This window comes from Danio aesculapii, chromosome 3, assembly GCF_903798145.1.
Source record: "Danio aesculapii chromosome 3, fDanAes4.1, whole genome shotgun sequence".
Lineage (NCBI taxonomy): Eukaryota > Metazoa > Chordata > Actinopteri > Cypriniformes > Danionidae > Danio > Danio aesculapii.
The window spans coordinates 43,838,994-43,858,941 of record NC_079437.1 but is presented as its reverse complement, the minus strand read 5'-3'; the positions used below and the strand labels follow the sequence as shown (position 1 = coordinate 43,858,941).

Here is a 19,948-nt window from a genome sequence, read left to right as displayed (position 1 = left end):
CTGGTATGTAGGCTTCTGTCTTCTCCTCTCAGCTCTTCCTTCATGTTCTTGTTCTTGTTAATAGTGCATTTCATTTTAAAATGTAAAGGTTTTGTTACAGTTACACCTGGTGTACACAATACTCCAGCATCTTCGAAAATAGAGCATTTTTTTGAAAAGGATAAAGACTTGGTTTGAATATACTGGTGATCCATTTCAATGTAGACAGACTGAAATGCAAACTTTTGAAAACTGGTCTTCTGGACTACTGCTTATGGTTAGGTCCAAGTTTTAGTTTTTAATTGCAGAAATTAAGTTATTCTAGCTGTACTTTTTTCCTATTACAAGTTTCTTATCACTAATGATCAATCTACAGGTTATTTAGTGCAGTAACACATCCTTAAGTTTGCATTGTCTGAGTTTTTCAGTTCAAAAGTAAATCAGGTTAAATAGCAAGAGTTCCTGTGGCGACAAAAGTAACACTGTTATTTATGTCCCATTGCTAATAGCCATGCTGTATTTTTCACTTCCACATTAGAGTTTGCAGTGTTTCCATTTAGATTTTTTATAAACATTAATGCATATTGCCAGTAATATAAAAAATCATTTGATGGAACTGAAATTTAAAATGAACATGCAACCTAATTTTTTTTTTTTTTGTAAAATAAAAGCACAATATATGGTCATTTCCAGATACACTTTAAATAAACAAGATTAAGCTATTAAATCTAGCACATATTGTTGTGTTTCTTTTGACCCTACTAAGGGGATAAAAGTAACAATGTGCAAGTTATATTTAAAGTGAAATTATTTTGAAGTTGTTCTACATTCGTTCAAAATACCACCTGATATTGATAGACCACACCTATGAGTTAGTAACCACAGCACAAATATATTCTGTTTAAAACATATTTATTTTTATTATGAAAAATTGTACTTTTTTTTTCGCTTTCTCCCTACCCAATATAATGTATAATGCTTTTTTTTGTAGGCGTGAGCCGGTATAAGATCATGAATCTGATTTGTGGATCATGATACAAGATATGAAATCATAATAATAAATAAAAGAAAAATCAAAAAAACACTTGTATGAAATCATTGCAGATTCAGCCAGATAAATAAATCAACTTTTTAGTGTCACGTAAAAATAAAACAATTTAAAAATAAAAAATAAAAATCTGTAAATTTGCTAATTTTTGTATTGGCCAATTTGCTAGGAAAAAAATCTGAATCAGCCATGGAAAAACCTGACCGGTGTATCACTAACGCCTGCAGCGAATGCACCTCCCAAACTTTTGGTTTCAATTAAAAGTAGGCCTCGTTAATTACTTCTCACGTAATTTAATATACTTTAGAAGTCTTCATAGTTGTCCAGAAAGTCTTGAGAAAGGGCGTTTCTTGTGTCATTCAGCGGTAAAATACCAGAAAACACAAATAAACACCTTGGGACCTCTACTGGTCAAGAAGGAACTTCATCGTCAAAATCTTGCTGCTAAATCCGCTCAAAAGTAATGTTTTACACAGACATCAGTGATGTACAGTAACTAATTATAAATACAAAAATTACTGTAATTGAGTAGTTTTTTTTACAGAAATTGTAATTTACTAAGTAGTTTTATAAATGTGTACTTTTACTTTCCCTTAAGTACATTTTTAGTGCAGTATTGGTACTTTTACTCCACTACTTTATTTTTTCCTGTCTATGGGGATTAGAAAATCAGTCCTGTGATTCCTGATTTTTATTATAGAAATCAAACTGCACCATACTGAACTACCTCAAGACACGCAGCAAACTGTTTGGAAGCATTAAAAGCAGGGGTGCCCAAACTTTTTCTTATGAAGGGCGAAAATCCAAGCTTGATTGAGGCTGTGGCTCGAAAGCAAATACAGCAAACTGTATTACATTAAAGTTGCAATGGGTAATTTCTCAATTTATTTCCTAATATTTATAAATAAATAGAAATAAATACTTCAACCGTAGGTCGACGCAGTGGCGCAGTAGGTAGTGCTGTCGCCTCACAGCAAGAATGTCGTTGGTTCAAGCCTTGGCTGGGTCAGTTGGCGTTTCTGTGTGTTTGCGTGGGTTTCCTCCGGGTGCTTCGGTTTCCCCCACAAGTCCAAAGACATGCGGTACAGGTGAATTGGGTGGGCTAAATTGTCCATAGTTTATGAGTGTGAATGAGTGTGTGTGGATGTTTCCCAGAGATGGGTTGCAGCTGAAAGGGCATCCTGCGTAAAAACGTGCTGGATAAGTTGGTGGTTCATTCCGCTGTGGCGACCCCGGATTAATAAAGGGACAAAGCCGAAAAGAAAATGAATAAATGAACTTCAACCGTATTTACTAATGCATTCTGTTTTTTTGAAAATTTATATTAATTTTACGAACTTATTACAATAAAACCATAAAAAAAATATTTAAAAGATTCAAACAATGGAGTTCAATGTCGAATACACTATAGTCATGCTGAACCTGCCTTTGCCTTGATTTGTATTCGTTAAGTGACAGAATATACATTTTCTTGAAGATCTGATTCATGCACAACATTTAATTTCAGTTTGCTTTTTTGTAGCTCAACAATAAAACCAACAAACAAAAGGTTACATTAAAATAGAAATGACAAATGCCTTTCTGTTAAAGGCATTTCTCAACCCAATCATTTTCCCACTGGGGGCCAAATCAAAGGATACAAAGGGCCAACTTTGGCCCGTGGGCCCTAGTTTAGCCATCTCCGATTAGAAGTGTCCAAGAAGATACTTACACGCAATGACCCAGAGACTGTTTAGACTGAATGTCACTTATGAGAAGATGACAGATTTTTACTGTATGATGACCGAAATGGCTGTAAATAATAACTAAATGCACTACTGAATGTTACGTTAAAACACACACACGTGCACAAATTACATGTAGACGCATCAACCTTTCCCAGCTTAATACTACTCTTGAGTCCTTTTGAATGGGCTACTTTTTACTTCTACTTTGAGTAACATTTACAACAGATACTTTTACTCTTCTTGCACTACATTTGGTATTTTACTCGATGGTACTTTTGGTACTTTTACTTGAGTATGATTTTCAGTACTCTTTCCACCACTCACAGACATGTTTTACGGAACTATAATGATTCACATGTGACCTCGTTCATGTGTCCTTCATATTGATTTCTCTTCTCCTATTCCCTTCTGCATTTGTTCAAATGTCAGAAGAGATCATTACACTATAAGTCACAGTATCTTCATCTTTGTTCTGAAAGTCATTTTTAGTTTCTGTGTTTATTACTTTTGATTATTTGTGTTTCTGTTGCTTTGATGAACTTCAACATCCATTTTAATGAGTTGAACAGTGGAGAGTGAAACATCCCGTATTCTCTCTGGCACACAGAAATCAGACTAGACTCTGCTGTGACAAATTCATCATCTGAATTGTTTACTGTCAAACAGTATAAAGTTTCAAAAGAAAAGAAACAAGTCATTAGCAGAGCAAGTGCCAGAAAAAATATACTAAGTGCCAACAAGTTCAAAGAGAAATATCATTAACAAATTCCAGAACTACTTTGTTTTTGAGCCAACAAGATTAGCTTGAAACAAGCTTATCACAGTTGTCTAAAAAGATAAATTAGACACTCATGAAGTTGGGAATATTTTTATTGTGACTTTTGAATAGTTTTATGAACAATAAAATTATAAATACCTGACTAAAGTCTTGTCGTCTATCCCAGTTGTAAGAGCAACGAATAATAACTTGACTTCTAGTTGATCATTTTGAAAAGTGGCAGAAGTTCGATTTTTCTGCTGAATCATCTGTTCAACTGCATCCTGATCATCACAAATACTGCAGAAGACCTATTGGAGCCCGCATGACCCAAGATTCTCATAGCCATCAGTCAAGTTTGGTGAAGGAAAAATCATGGTTTGGGGTTACATTCAGTATGGGGGCATGTGAGAAATCTGCAGAGTAGATGGCAACATCAACAGCCTGAGTTGTCATAGCATTTGTGCTGCCCATTACATTACAAACCACAGGAGAGGGCAAATTCTTCAGCAGGTTGAAGCTCCTTCTTATACTTCAGCCTCCACATCAAAGTTCCTGAAAGCAAAGAAGGTAAATGTGCCAGCCCAGTCAACAGATATGAATATTATTGAGCATGTCTGGGGTAAGATGGAGGCATTGAAGATAAATCCAAATAATCCTGATGACCTCTGAAAGTCCTGTATGTGTATATATGTATATATGTATGTGTATATATGTATGTATATATATATATATATATATATATATATATATATATATATATATATATATATATATATATATATATATATATATAATATATATATATCTATATATATATACACACACACACACACACACAGTTGAAGTTAGAATTATTAGCCCCCTTGAATTTTTTTTTTCTTTTTTAAATATTTCCTAAGTGATGTTTAACAGAGCAAGGAAATTTTATTTTCACAGCATGTCTGATAATATTTTTTCTTCTGGACGAAAGTCTTATTTGTTTTTTTGTTTTGTTTTTTGTTTTTTTTGGCTAGAATAAAAGCAGGTTTTAAGGTCAATATTATTAGCCCCTTTAAACAATAACTTGCCTAGTTACCCCTAACCTGCCTAGTTAACCTAATTAACCTAGTTAAGCCTTTAAATTTCACTTTAAGCTGTATAAAAGTATTGAAAAATATCTAGTAAAATATTATTTACTGTCATCATGGCAAAAATAAATCAGTTATTAGAAATGAGTTATTTAAAACTATTATGTTTAGAAATATGTTGAAAAATCTTCTCCTTTAAACAGAAATTTACCTATTTGCCCGCTGGACATGTTAACTATTTAAGTGAAATATTCACTTCAGGTTATTTGTATAGCTTTATTACAGTCAAAATCAGAAAAGTTGAGGAGTTGTGTAAAGGGTGGACAGTGTATAAACATAGTTAACCTGCAGTTATGTCCTTTCCAAAAGCGCTGAAGTCTGTGTATGAAATATTTTAAATTTTCATTGTATGATTGTGGATATAGTTTGTCCCTGCCAGGGTAAATACACTGCATAACATCATATGTCAAAAAAGTCATGACAATGAATGTTTTTGTTACTCAAACTTATTTTAACGAGTTAATCAGGGTTACATTTTTCCAAGTTTTATTTTTTTATAGTTATATAAGGTTACTTATACATATTTTTTGTCAGTTTGACTAATGCAAATCGAGATAACTCAAATTGCAATTCAACTAAATTTAAGGCAGGGATTTTTTACAGGGTAGCTAACTGTTACATTGTTACATTTTTACATTGACATATGTTGCACTAAATAAAGAGAAACAGTAACATAAATAACGCACACACACACACACACACACCACAGAAAGTAAAGTAACAGAAATAACAGCCTCTTCACATCGATGCTGCAGTTGAGATGAAGCAGCTGCTCTCACTTAAGATGCTTCACTTGTAATTCCTCACAGTTGTGTTTATGTGAGCTGCAGAGGAAGACTCTTTCCGTTTAGTCTTGAATGGTCAGCCTTAGATTCACAAAGGTACACTGCAAAAAAAGAGAAGCTTTTCTTAGATTTGGTGTCTCATGTCTTGTCAAACTTTCTAATAAATCAAGACGCATTTTCTAGACAAGCAAAACATATTGTTCATTTTCTTTTCTAAATAATCTGCCAGTGAGATAAACAAAATAATCTTATTAAACTAGAATCTTATTAAACTTATTAAACTCCACTGGTTTTAAGAAAAAAAACTCACTTTTTTTTTGGACATTATTTCATAAAACAAGATTTTCAAGTCGAGTATTATTTTACTTGTCTAGAAAATGCTTCTTGATTTAAAAATGTTTAGATATTTGGACTTGAAGCAAGACAATAATTGCAGTTCATTTATAAACAAATTTGAGAGGATCATGTGCTTATGACTGATCACAGCTGGTCCTGCATCAGCTTCACATATCGGGCCGAACAGATGAATACCAACTCACTATACATAACCAGTTTTTCACCTCAGTCATCTTCATTTTGAAGAATCCCCCCTGGAGAGCATGAGACTGATTCCTGTGACGCTCCAGTGACAGACGAGTCTTCTCTGAGGTCCAGCTTCCAGCGCCTAGACTGCAGCTCTGCACATGACGTTTGGCCAGTGGAGAAATGGTCGTGTCCAACTGAGCCTGGTTTCTCTCGAGGTTTTTTAATTCTTCACTTTCACCAATTGGTGAAGTTTTTTCCTCGCCGCTGTTGCCACTGGTTGCATAGTTCGGGACTTGTAGAGCTGCGCATCGATGGATTTGCTCTTCAGTGTTTGGACTCTCAGTAGTGAATATTAAACCACACTGACCTGAGCTGAACTGAACTGACACGGTTTCAATTTGCTATCATCTTGTGAAGATCATATGTGAAACTGATCTGACACAATCTACATTGTAAAAGCGCTATAGAATTAAAGGTGAATCGAATTAAATATATCAATGTAAGGAATCAATATTAATTATTATTATCATCTAAAGTGCAGTAGAAGTAAATGTTGACCATAGACAGTGGAAGACTGCAAACCTCCATGATTGAAATAAAGCAAAGAAATAGACAAACCAAAAAACCTAAACTAATTTAGGAAAGATTGCAATCATAAGGAGAATTCTCAAGCTCATTCATTTTTTAAAGCTGATCACAGCTGAATTTTTCACAGATTTTAGAATTATAACATATATATTTTTATTTTATATATCTCTAAATTACCAATTCCTGAAAGTTTTGCATATCTGTGATTTTCTTTGGCATTTTGTTTGATATTACATATTCTGTTGTAAACCGAGCAACATTAAAGCGCACACACACTTTACATTTAACAATGTTATGAAATTCTAAAAACATTTAATTAATATAAAAGTAAAACATGAACTATACATTACTGCAGTTATGGTCAATTAATGAAACTTAGTCATTTGCTAAATTAAATTCCCCCCTGGGTCTCTGTATAATCATTTACCACGGTACAACAGAATACAAAGTTCAGGTATACACGCAGTGACCCGAATTACACTTCAAGCAAAACACTAGTTAGCTAGCAATGACAGGAGCAGCACGAGCAGGCGTTTTGCAATATATACAATATTTATTCAAAAACAACAATAGGAAGTGATAACCATCACATATAGTCCACAAATATTGTGGAGGCAGTGTGAACACCATTACAGGGAGATGACATAGGAGGAAAATATGTCTGCTTTATATATAATAATAAAAAAAAAGATTCATGATAAAACAGACAAATGTGCTGTAAGTGCTGAACAGAACGGTCTGGGTATGAAATGTTTCCTATAGCATCATTTTAGCACAAAACGCCATTTTAGTTCATCACAGAGTCGTGAAGAAGTCAATAATGATAGCGTCTTGCGTTTTTTTTTTAGGTAAACCTGTCAGTTAAAGGGGCAGATCACACAAATAAGAACTTGCTGTAATCATTTGCTCATGTCTTTCTAAACCCATAAAACTTAAGACTCTTCCCTGAAATATAAAAGAAGAATATTGATGTAGGTCATCAGGTAGTCAATGGAATCAAAAGAAATGAAATAATACAAGTTTGAAACAGCATGATGGTGAGTATCAATGGTTCTAAGAACCACTATGGATCTTTCAATTGCACTAAATGCTCTTTGTAGTACAAAACTGTTCTTTAGGTTATTAAAAGATTCTGCACTCGGGTTATCACAATACTGGACTTTAATACAAATCGGTACTGAAGTTTTAAAAACTTCCATTTGAAGTGTTTTAAAGGCGCGATTCATCAGAGGATCACTCGTGTGTTAGCTTATAGACAAACCAGCTGATCAACATGTCTTTGAAACGCTCCAGTGTTCCTGTATCTGTGGTTAAACAGAGTAAACGGGTGAGTTCGATGAACTGATGACCTTCAAGGCCAATCACAGTCATTTCTGTTGAGCACGTGAACACAATTGCAAATCAACTCTGTTCAAGAACGTGCTCAACAAGCGCTCAAACATTCATGGGAAGTGGAAGTTTTTAAAACATCAGTACCGATTGGTATCGAATTTCAAATCAAATCAAAACAAAGTCCATTTCCCACTAACATTTGAGCACAGTTCAGCTCGTTCTTAAACTTTGTTTTGGACTTTGTTTTGATTTGATCTGGAATTCGATACCAATCGGTACTGAAATTTTAAAAACCTCCATTTCCCATGAATGTTTGAGCGCTTGTTGAGCACATTCCTAAACAGAGTTGATTTGCAATTGTGTTTATGCGCTCAACAGAAATGACTGTGATTGGCCGTGAAGGTCATCAGTTCATCGAACTCACCCGTTTACTCGGTGTAACCACAGATACAGGAACACTGGAGGGTCCAGTGTTCCTGTATCTGTGGTTACACTTAGTAAACAGCGGTGAGTACGGTAAACTAACTGATGACCTTCACGGCCAATCACAGTCATTTCTGTTGAGCACGTGAACACAATGGCCAATCAGCGCTGTTTAATGTGCTCAAATGTTAGCAGGAAATGGATGTTTTTAAAATTTCAGTATTGATTGGTACAAAACTCCAATGTGACAACACTAATGTACACACTAAGGTAGCTTTTTTTAAGAATCAGTGACTAAATTCTTTGAGTATCCCAAAATGGTTCTTCAATGGCATTGATGTGGAAACTCTTTTGAGGAATGTTGACTTTTAAGCATGTACTCTAGGTTAAATATCCACCATTACTTGAGAACTGCTGAAATTGAACACAATATTCAGTAACACATTCATTTGTCTGAGGTTATCCGTGAATATGCTACATAATTACTCGCTCTTGTCCATGTTTTTGGTAATCGCCAACAGAAAGCATTTGAAAACACTCCCAGATGTCCCCAGTTGGAGCGAATGCACTCCGTTCCACAGTCAACCCGCTTGCTCTCTTTTACATCCACAGCTGCTGATATCATCAAGAGGAAGCTCCGTCCTCGTCTTCCTGTAAGGTGTGATGGCCAATTAAAGCAGTCTCTAACTTTCGGCCTCCATCATAATACTGATGTGCTCAGCGGAGGCTTGCTGACTCACGGCTGAAGGCCAGGCTGGAGAGGGCGTCTGGGGCATGAGCTGACCTGGAGTCCATCGCCCCTGCAGGCCTGGGGTTGGTGGAGGACTCATGGCCCAGTTGGTGTGAGGAGCTGGCGATGTGGCCATTGAAGCCATGGGGCTACTGCTGCCGAAGCTTTCAGAGGCTTTTAGGCGAGAGAACATGGCCAGGGCATCGGGGAAGTTTGGAGGTGTCGCTGGCGTGTTGGCTGGAGTGCACATCTGGAAACAAAGAGAGAGCCTTTTTAACACCAGTACAGTTAAAGGGATAGGGTGAAGTCAGCTAAAAGAGGCCATGTTGGGTAACAATTTCAATCCATTTCAAGCTTTATGTAACACTTTAAGCTGCCTGCTTTAAAAAAAACAACTTTAAATTGTTGTTAACAAGTGTAAAAGCAACAATGCAAGATCAGTTATTGTGATTGGATACAGAAATCTACAATCTACTTTGCCATTTTTTCCAAATAGGGCCTGAACCTGAAGGCTTTTTGGTTTGTAAAATATCCGTGGATTTTTGCGAATGGTTTTGAGAGTATAGTAATTAAAAACTCTAAACATTTTATTTAAACACTTTTATTTAAGGTATGCAATGCAAATCCAATTAGATCGGCTTGTTTGATAAACAAAGCAACTTTCTCGTCTAATAGATCTACTAAAACAGTGTTTCTCAACCACGTTCCTGGAGGACCACCAGCACTGCATGTTTTGGATGTCTCTTGTCTGTCACACTCATTTCAGGTCTTCCAGTCTCTGCTAATAAGCTGATGATCTGAATCAGGTGTTTGGTTCAGGAGACCTGGAAAATGTGCAGAACTGGTGGTCCTTCAGGAACGTGGTTGAGAAACAATGTACTAAAAAGTCAGATAATATTACTTTACAAACTGTATTAGAAATAAATTATATAAACATTTGCATATTATTCAACAATATTACTGAAATTAAATTTAACACAAATTTAAATAAGTAAATAAATAGACTCCATGATGGGATAAAAAAACAAAAAGGTGGGAATCTGGGCTTTTCTACATGCGCAGATTTCCATGTGGGCCTACTGAAAACCCATTTTAGCTGACTTCCCCCTAGTTCAACCACAAATTAAAATGTTAAATTCAGAATTGGTTTTTCATTCCAATGCGCTACTTTTCCACTGTTTTTCAGTGTAAACCTGCGCTTGACAGTGCATGACCGTTATACTCGTAACGTTCCCAGAGAACACAAGCATTGTTTAACACATAGTGAAAAGTAAAATAAATAAATAAACAAACAAAACAAACAAACTTTTCCATGCAGCGCTGCTCTCATCAGTGTCAGTTTCAAGGGACATCATTAACGGGGTGGTCCACTAAGATATCATATTTTAAACTTTAGTACATGTGTAATGTACCTGTGTGAACACCGTTATGCTGTAATGTAGCAGAGAAAGCTAAAATGCCGTCCAAATGCTGCTATTTCCACAGAGCTCATTCTGTTTCTGTATTTGAGCTTCCAAAGGACACGACACAAAGAGAGAAGTTCTCAAAATTTAATTTTAATTATGCTCCAGAGAATTATAAAGCTATATAGCTTTGACAAAGCTTCAAGAATCTCTCCCAGTTCAGTCCTGGATTCGGCTAAACTCAAAAAAGGAGCAGCTCCAACCATGATAGAAGAAGCTGTAGATTGTGACAAACAACCTGTAAGTGTTTTTATTTGTTAAAGTTGATCTATTACATGCACAGTTTCTAGCGTTAACATAATGTTGTAGCACGGACGTAAACAATAGGAAATGCACTGTTAACAATTTAGTTACAAATTCATATGTATCAGTCAAACCGCTGTAAACAGCCACAATCTTCAGCAGTGCTGCAGTGTGTCTCTATGCGGCTACTTTTCCTGCGTTTTACATCTCAAACGAACTTGCAAAAGATATGTGAACGTTTTATATTACTTACAGATGCTTATTCGAAATTTATGAGAAAGACACTCTTCAGATTTTATTTTAGAGAGCAGGCATGAAGTTCAGCTGTGTCCTCTGTGTCATTTCTTGTCTGATTCAAACTGATATGGCTAACAGCTACTGTGAATGACTATATTTACACTGCAAAGCGCGTGCTTGTAGGGGCATAATGCATTTCCTGGTGACGTAGAGCCGATCCACGAATAACAGCACATTATATTTACTGACCAATCAGAGTCTCTCGAGAGCGGGCCTTTCAGAGGAACTAGGAAATACGCTAGTCGTTTTCATGTTAGCTGAGTAGCAGTATATAATCAAAGTATGATATATGGAAAAGTAACAAATGAAGCATGAGCACATATTGCTTTGCATCTTATAAACACAACCACGCCTTAAAAATACACTCTGGACCACCCCTTTAAGAGTAGAAGTACTTATAAGTCCATTTCTCATTGTAGAGCGAGCAAGCAAACACGGTGGTGTTTAAGAGAGTGAGTACCCTCAGGTTTACACAGTACTATTTTTGTTTAATAACACATACATTTTGTTACAGTTATGCGTGGCATCCACAACAATCAGAGCATTTTAAAAACACAGAAGACCTGATTTGTTTGTATATGCTGGTGTTCTGAAATGAAATCCAATTTTTTTTTTGTTAAAGTGACGCATATACATTTACAATTACTCTCGGATTGGTTTTCTGGACTATTGTGTATCATTCTGATTCACCAAACCCCTCCCATATGATCATTACACAACATGTAAATGGCAAGTACAGATGTCGGCAAAATATGTGCATACCCAGTGAGCATGAATGGTCATCTATCATGTGTTTTAGCCATAGACTGTAAAATATATGGACGTAGCATCCGTGACGTCACCCATAGGTTTCTGAACACTGCAAAAGAAGCTACAAGTAGGCGCGGCCAACCGTCGCCATTTTGTTCGCGTGTCATCGCACCCACGGCGGGATACCAAACAAGGGCAAAGAGACGGAGAGTGAGCGGAGCTACAGACACCTGCTGGCACTTTGCTTAGACCTGGCAGACAGACTTTACTTTGGGAGAAATACTTAATACTCTATTACCTGCGACTCGTTTGTGTTCTGACCACATGTGCTTGGTTGTACACTATATCAATAAAGTGTTTAGACTTTTAAAAACACTGCTGTAATACATTGAGCCACTAAGCATTGTTCTTATTCTTACAGCTAATCAATCTGTCACATTCTGGAGTGCATTACAGGTCTAAAGAAAAATATTAATGATAAATGATCTTAAATAAAACAAATACATTTATAGAGATGGTATACAAGTTTATAACTTTACTCACATGGGAAACGGAGGCCACATGAATGGTTTGTGAGCACAATTAAGTGCACACAGCATCCCATATCATCTGATAATTGTAAGAAATAAGTTCAAAAGGCAGCTGACTGTGTCAAGCCACATAAAACAACACAAAAATACGATGAATATGCCGAGATCAGTGGCTAATCTGCCGGATTCAGCTGAGGTGAAGTGACGGCGACCAGTGGGACCTAGCTGTCACTCAAGTGGCCACGCCCTTAATTATGCAAACTTAATATAACCTAATATAAAGGAAATGGATGAGTTATAAAAAAATTCACCCCCCTCACAGTCGTCATGAAGGGTAATAATAGCTCTATGAACCAAAATCGTTCTTTGTACCAGGCTGTAAACACCTTTTTTTCTGCGGTAAAGATGGCCATTCTAACAGTGGGCTCAATTGAAATTTGCTCTATTATGGAGCCAGGACTAGTGGAATTTTGATGAATTGCAGTTTCAGTTACTTCCGTATTGGCTTCCCGAGGGAGAGTGGGAGGTTGCCGCTTGGTTTTAGGCTGTGTGGATGGAGATTGTTTTTTCTGAAGTGCAACAAAAGCGCCAGAGCAGACGAGGAGAGTTTTCATTCTTAAATGTTTTAAAACTAAAAAAAAAAATACTAGTGTAAACCACCCCAGGATAAGAAATTCACTGTGGCCGCACTGCACAGGACTTGCCAGAGAACTCTCCAAAGAAATGCATTTGTGTTTGTAAAGACAAATTCACCTCATTCAGCCATAATTCAACCCTTTCACATGTATGTTTTAAATTCTTCAGTCGACCCCCGACAGTGTGCGCTTCTGAGGAAACGATGAGTACAGTTTATGTGCATGAACTAATCCTTTAATGAATCCTTACCTGTTTGATTTTTACAGCTATTTCAACAGAAGGGAAAACTGATGGAATTCCTGAAAGTGAATCATTTTAAGAAAGAAAGGATTGAGGAAATGTTGTAGTGACTGAAGGCTCTGGACCTTTGGACACACAGGAGTTTATACAATAATGATTGTCCACCTCTCCTGAAAAAAAAAACAGCAGGCCTGACGCCCTGACACAAACGCTACTATAGCAACGTTTAGCCATTCAGAGGCCAGCTTTAAGAAGATAATAATCGGAGGAAAACAACAACCGATGACGTCTTTTGTGAAGCCGTTCAAAACAAACTGGATTTAAAAGAATCTTCTCTTTTGTCCTTTGACACAAGACAGATTTGCCTTTTCAGTGAATATAACTGTTTTTATTACAAGAAAATTAACCCTTGCTGAATAAATATATGAGTATAGTTAATCAAATGTTATGAACTTATATACAATCAGTTGATTATTATTACTAAAAAGCGCATTGTTGACTGAGCAGAGAGGTTTTATATAGAAATATTAAGTATACTCTCAAAACAGGGATATCAATATAAAAAGATATCAAATTAAGTTTGATTTGTTTACATTTTGCATTTTAGAGAATGTGTGTAGATTATGGGTGAGAGCGGTAAGATTGTGTGTTGATGGGTAAGAGCTGTGTATACTTATGGAGGTAATTCACAAAAGCCATGTCGGACATGTCTTTATTGTGAACAACAAGTAAAGTACCAAGTATTTCATTAATTCACTTGATCACCAAAGCTGGTGGATATCAGCAGTCAAGTAAAACACTCAAACCAGTCAAAAACAAAAAAGGCACATCTTTACTGTTGATATCTGACCATAAGTAGAACGTTAAAACTGAAACCTGCACACGAAATGTAAAAAGCGATTCCCAAGAGCTTACTCACACAATTCACACACACACTAGTGTCGAGTGACATGCATATCATTCATAATTCAGCTGTCTGCTTGTACTGGCAGGTGTCCAAATGTTTTAGGCAAACATACACTAGGATTGCACAACATTACCTTTCACCTTCATTTTACTATCATCATAATCTGGTTTGAATGTTGTTAATAATCTGTTCAATCATCTCCTTTGCTTTGGATCAGGGGTGTCCAAACTTAGTCCTGGAGGGCCGGTGTCTTGCAGATTTTAGATCTAACTTGCCTCAACACACCTGCATGGATGTTTCTAGAAAGCCTAGTAGGAGCTTGTTAAGCTAGCCCAGGGGTGTCTGATTGGGGTTGGAACTAAACTTTGCAGGACAAAGTTTGGGCACCACTAGCTTGGATGTACTTAAACATTTAGGCAATGTAGTACAGTGAACATCGGCTAACAGACGTATATAAACTATATTATTGCTGTTATCGTAATTAAATGGGATATAAGCACACAGACGTTTAGTTTTTAGCCAGCCACGCCGACAGCTTCCGGTAAACTGTTTTTACATTACAAAATCTCCACGTTTAAGATCTGTTGTCTTTAAAGATAAGCAATCTTAACAGATATCAGGGTTTCAGCAGGTTTCATTTAGTCAAATTTAAGACCCTTTTAAGACTGAAATTTTAGACTTACACAGGGCTAAACACTAATGATTATTTCTAATGGCCCAGTTGGGCCAATGAAATTTTTTTTTTGCTCGCCACAAAGAAAAAGAAAAAATAATTATTAATTATTTCTTAGCAACATACTTCAATGTGTCATAAGACAACTCTAGTTGTATTGACTACTTTCAACATATTTTATTTATATATATATATTTTTATGACACGTTTAACATTATTAAAAGTATATTTATTGTGGAGGCAATTACATAAATAATCAAAAATATATATTTGTTGGTTTTTGGTACAAATTGATTGACTATAACTTCTATTCAACCTGATGCATTTCTGATATTATCACGAGGAACTGTGTAATTGTTTTTACTTGATTTAATTGATTTTTCCTTGATTTTATTAAGACAGATTGCTGGTGATTGGATGGACGTCAGCCCAATTGGGTAGCTTTACTTAGAGGAAAATTAAGACCTGTTCAAAATTATTTAAGACCTACAACACCATATTTCAGTGAACTTAAGACTTTTTAAGACCTAAAATTTTGTTTTTGAAATTTAGGACATTTTAAGACCCCGTGGATACCCTGGATATACGAAGTGGGTCTCAGAATTTTTTCCTCCGCCATGTCTTTAAAATATGAAAAATTATTTTACCTCAGCATTTTAAATGGAGTTTCTGCGGTAGCCTGCTGGTACTCACAGTACTATCATCTCGCTTTACGCTTGAACAACTAAATGAATGCTTACGTTTATTTAACTGATTGTACTTTAATTACATTAAGATGTCGATGCTGTAAAAGGAACCTTCTAAAATGTAAAATAGCGACAGAAACCTTCCACCGGAAGTTTAGCGTTGGCTGAAAAACACTAGCTGTGCTTTTTTTTCTTCTTCTAATTAACATTTGCTCAAGAATACAGATGTGAAGAACAACTGTGATGAACAAAAAGCCATGGGGAATAATGCCAAACAACATGAGTTAGTACAATAGAGAGAGAAAAAAAAATATTAAAATAACACATCAATTGTAAAGTTTTCTAAACCAAGTACAGGAAAATAAGATTAAAAAAAAAAAACAAGGAATTCACATTATAAATACCATCAATACAAATTATATAAAGACACAAAAAAACATGTTCAATGTTTTTGTTGCCTTTTTGTAAAAAGAGGTAGAGAGAGATTTAATATAATTGTTTATGTCTATTTAAAGATGAGAAAAATGAGGGGTGATATTCATAACTTAGCATTTTTAATGAAATAATTTGCTAGCAAGATTATTGGCTTGCAAAGAAAATAAACATTTTCATATTCATTATTCTTAAATGTAAAAAGTCCAAATAAAACATCTTTAGAGCAAAGCTCAAAATCATCATATATGAAACGTACAATAAACTGCGAGATATCTTGCCAAAAATGTCCTTGTATGACACTGGTGACATCACCACAACAGGGCCCATAAGGGTGCGACCAGGTCCCAGCAGAATAAAACAGCCCTTTCTGGACTATTCACAAGAATATTAGTCTCCATGTGGGTGTACATTGTTGTATTACTAAATATTAACAGTCGTTCATTTCACATGGTGAAACATGCAAGTTGTTTGTAAGTGCATTTGTAGCCTACATGAGGCGAGTTTAAGGGTTAACTGAATTTGATTCGCTTTGCATGTGACCGGTAGTACTACTATTTCTCAGTAATCGAGACAAATTCCTTTAAGTTTAGATATTTGATTAAAAAACACAGATACTAATAAAAATACGCGAGGTTAAAGCCAGCGAGGCTTTGAACAGACAACAATGCGTCCTTAGTGAAGGCGATCTTGTTGTTATTACAGTAGTGTAAACAGCGCGGTGTCAAGCGCGTGTTCTCTCGGTTTCCTGGAATCGCCCTCCTCCCCCACAACTTTGGACACGTTTGCAAAAACCCGACTCCCATGCGTCCACATTCATTTTACACCTTAAAACAATAACATATCTAATTAACCACCAAAGGGAGACTTGATGAGCTAAACAAGCAAAGTCGCAAATTTTTAAACGACATAAATAAGTTCTAGAGAGAAACACGCCAGCCTGTGTTTATTTTTGTCTGACTCGTGGTTTCAACATGGCGGAAGTCATCATAACAAATATAAAAACGGTCAAAACCCAATGACTAAAATAACAAGAATATACTCACCATTTGATGGCTGTAAGGAATATTAGCCTCTTGGAAAAATGTACTGAGGGCAGTCTGTAAGATAATACAAAATATATTATTTGTAATTCAACAAATACTCATTTGGAAGTATGCGAATTTAATGATTTAACATAATACAATTTAGTTCGCCTTATCATAATATTTTCTACCCCATGAATGAATCATTTCAATGTCATATTTGTTTAGATTATGTCTGTTGCAGTGTTTGTTTTGCCTGATTATTATAAAATATAACACGCGTCAAATAAACAAATAGTTAAATGATTTGTGTACATTTTACTATATTAAATGAGATTCATCTTTATGTTACGTTAAGAGTCCCTATCAAGCAAACATACCTCAAACTGCCAGTGTGAAGCTTGTAAAAACTGCTTTGCTTGATCCGCCGCGCATCCTGCTGTAAGAACAAACTGATTTATCATAACTTGATGCCTTAATTCGTCCATATTCAGTCAAGAAACCGATGCGAAGTCGTCAGTTTAAAGTTTTAACTAGCAGTCTTTTAAAAACGCCGCACTAAAACATCAACTTCTCGATTGGAAACAAAAATTGTTGTGAGTTGAAGCGTCCTGCTGAGCGCTCCTGCTGGACAAACGTAGTAAACACCAGGTGGGAATTCTGGGACTTGTAGTCAACTATGCAGAAATAGGAGCCTAGGTCAGTGGTTCCCAAAGTGGGGATCGGGATCCTCTGGGGGACAATGAAGGGGGGTTGCTTGGTGATTTCCAAAAATCTAATAAATTTTATTAAACCTTTAGAATGACCATATTTTATCCATAACCTCCTGAAGTGATTACATCCTTTAAATTTTTTTTTTCTCTTTTGGATTTCAGCTCTTGGGAACTCTTGGATTATATTGTATTAAATACGCAGCAAAAGTGTCAGATTGATTTTATGGCACCAGGTTAAACTTTCTGCCACATTTACAGGACTCACGTTAATTAAAAAAAAATTAATGAAGAAAAGACTTGGACCTATTGGTGTGTGTGTGCCATTGCATGCAAGGTTTCTATATTTATAACCTCCTCAAAGAATATTGGGAGTCGCGAATCACTGGCATTGTTATTTTGGGGATTGCAGGCTGAAAAGTTTGGGAACCCCTCACCTGGAGGGCCACAGCTCAGCACAGTTTAGTTCTAACCAACCCCAATAAAACTCACCAGATCAAACTAATTGAGTGCTTTAGGCTTGTTTGATACCTACAGATAGGTGTGTTGAAGCAGGGCTGGAACTAAACTCTGCAGGGTTGCAGCCCTCCAGGAATTGAGTTTGACACCCCTGGTGTATAAAGACAAGGCGGTTTCCATAAATAAGAAAATTATGTTACGTTCCCACAAACACGCCTTGCATCAAACTGACGTCACTGTATCTAATTAATAAGAGTTATCATTATTTTTCATCTTTATTCCATTTTTGTTATTGACTATTTTTGTTATTCAGTGTAATATAAGATTATTTACAACAGGGAACCAGGAACATTTGGTGGCATATCATATGACAATACTAATTCATTGTCGTTATAAATTTTTATATTTTGCATTATTAATAAATACACTTTTTTATCTATTTGTCAGCAAGACATTTAAAAGAATGATTTAAAATAAAATAAAATGTACTATGATTAGTTATTGTATAACAAACCTCTAGTATATGTGATTACTTATCGTAAGTATAGATTAGAATAAGTTTTTTGTTTGTTATACTCTCACTGGCAATAGAACATTTCACTCATATTTTGACCTTTTATCCATTTATTCATTCATTTTCTTTTCGGCTTAGTCCCAACTTAGTCCGCCAACTTATCCAGCATATGTTTTACTTCCAGCTGCAACCCAACACTGGGAAACACCCATAAACTTATGCATTACACACATACACTACGGCCAATTTAGTTTATTCAATTCACCTGTACCGCGTGTCTTTGACTGTGGAGGAAACCGGAGCACTCAGAGGAAACCCACGCCAACAAGGGGAGACCATGCAAACTCCACACAGAAACGCCAACTGAGCCAGCCGGGGCTCAAACCAGCGACCTTCTTGCTGTGAGATGATTGTGCTACTCACTGCTCCACCGTGCTGCTGACCATTTATTTTCTCATAATTTATTTTAAATATTTTATTAAACACTACTTGAATTTAATATATTTTCTTTGTAAAAAATCACCTTTTTACATACACCAGGATGTCTTTGACCATATTCGAAACAGCGCCAGCAAATTAAAACATGCCAAGCAAACAGCAAAGATACAGATAATTGCATTTGATGATAGAAGGCCTACATTATCAACAGATAATAGGTGAAAAATAATAAGCTGAATTTAGTAAAGGAAGATCCCCTCTTAAAAGCACAAGCATAAAATAACTATTAAAATATTGCTCACAGTATTAGCACTGTGTATAGTAAAAAAAGCACTATTTGTCAAAATGTAAATTGTAAATACACCTAGAAAATGTTAAAATGGTTAAATAGTCATATTTGTCATGTTCTCATTTATGTTTGTTTTATTTTTGTCATGATTGTTTGCAGTCATAATATAATTTAATTAATACACAATATAACATTTATATTTGTGTTATAATAGAATGATATTTTGGTGTTTTGGCTATTGCAATGATTTCTATTTAGCATTTGGTAAATTGTATTACAACCAATTATCAGTCAAACATAATAATCCATATGTTTTATTATAGTGAAACCCTCCATTTCAGAATACGGGCATCGCATGCAATAACTGTAATTATCACTCATTATGGCCTTCATTTTGGTTTTTATAGATATTTTTATCTATATGTTATTCTTGTCTATATTATATTTTATCTATATGTTTTTTACATCATAAATCTTGTGAGTTATTAAAATATACCATCTTTTTATTGAATGCCATAAAGAATACACACAAAAAAAAAAAAAAAAAAAAAGAGTGTACAACTGATAGTAAGCAAACAATATCAGGGGCAAATTCAGTTAACTACAAAGATATTAGTTATATACTTAGGAAA

General features: G+C 35.5%; 1 protein-coding gene across 1 annotated transcript; it reads right to left on the bottom strand.

Moving 5' to 3' along the window:
- Nucleotides 1-7,072: 7,072 nt before the first annotated feature.
- Nucleotides 7,073-17,511, bottom strand: LOC130221544 (UBA-like domain-containing protein 1). The gene is made up of 3 exons (XM_056454071.1): nucleotides 17,287-17,511; nucleotides 16,928-16,981; nucleotides 7,073-9,274 (listed from the first exon to the last, which is right to left on the bottom strand). The coding sequence occupies exons 1-3, from the start codon at nucleotides 17,392-17,394 to the stop codon at nucleotides 8,978-8,980; spliced, it is 459 nt and encodes a 152-aa protein (XP_056310046.1). The 5' UTR covers nucleotides 17,395-17,511; the 3' UTR covers nucleotides 7,073-8,977.
- Between the last annotated feature and the right edge of the window lie 2,437 nt (nucleotides 17,512-19,948).

Bases quoted from the DNA above. Each gene is read 5' to 3' on its own strand.
- LOC130221544 (XM_056454071.1), bottom strand. From the start codon at position 17,394: ATGGACGAATTAAGGCATCAAGTTATGATAAATCAGTTTGTTCTTACA. The intron at 16,982-17,286 runs GTATGTTTGCTT...ATTATCTTACAG, and splicing joins CTTCACACTGGCAGTTTGAG to ACTGCCCTCAGTACATTTTT. The intron at 9,275-16,927 runs GTGAGTATATTC...CTTTGTTTCCAG, and splicing joins TTCCTTACAGCCATCAAATG to ATGTGCACTCCAGCCAACAC.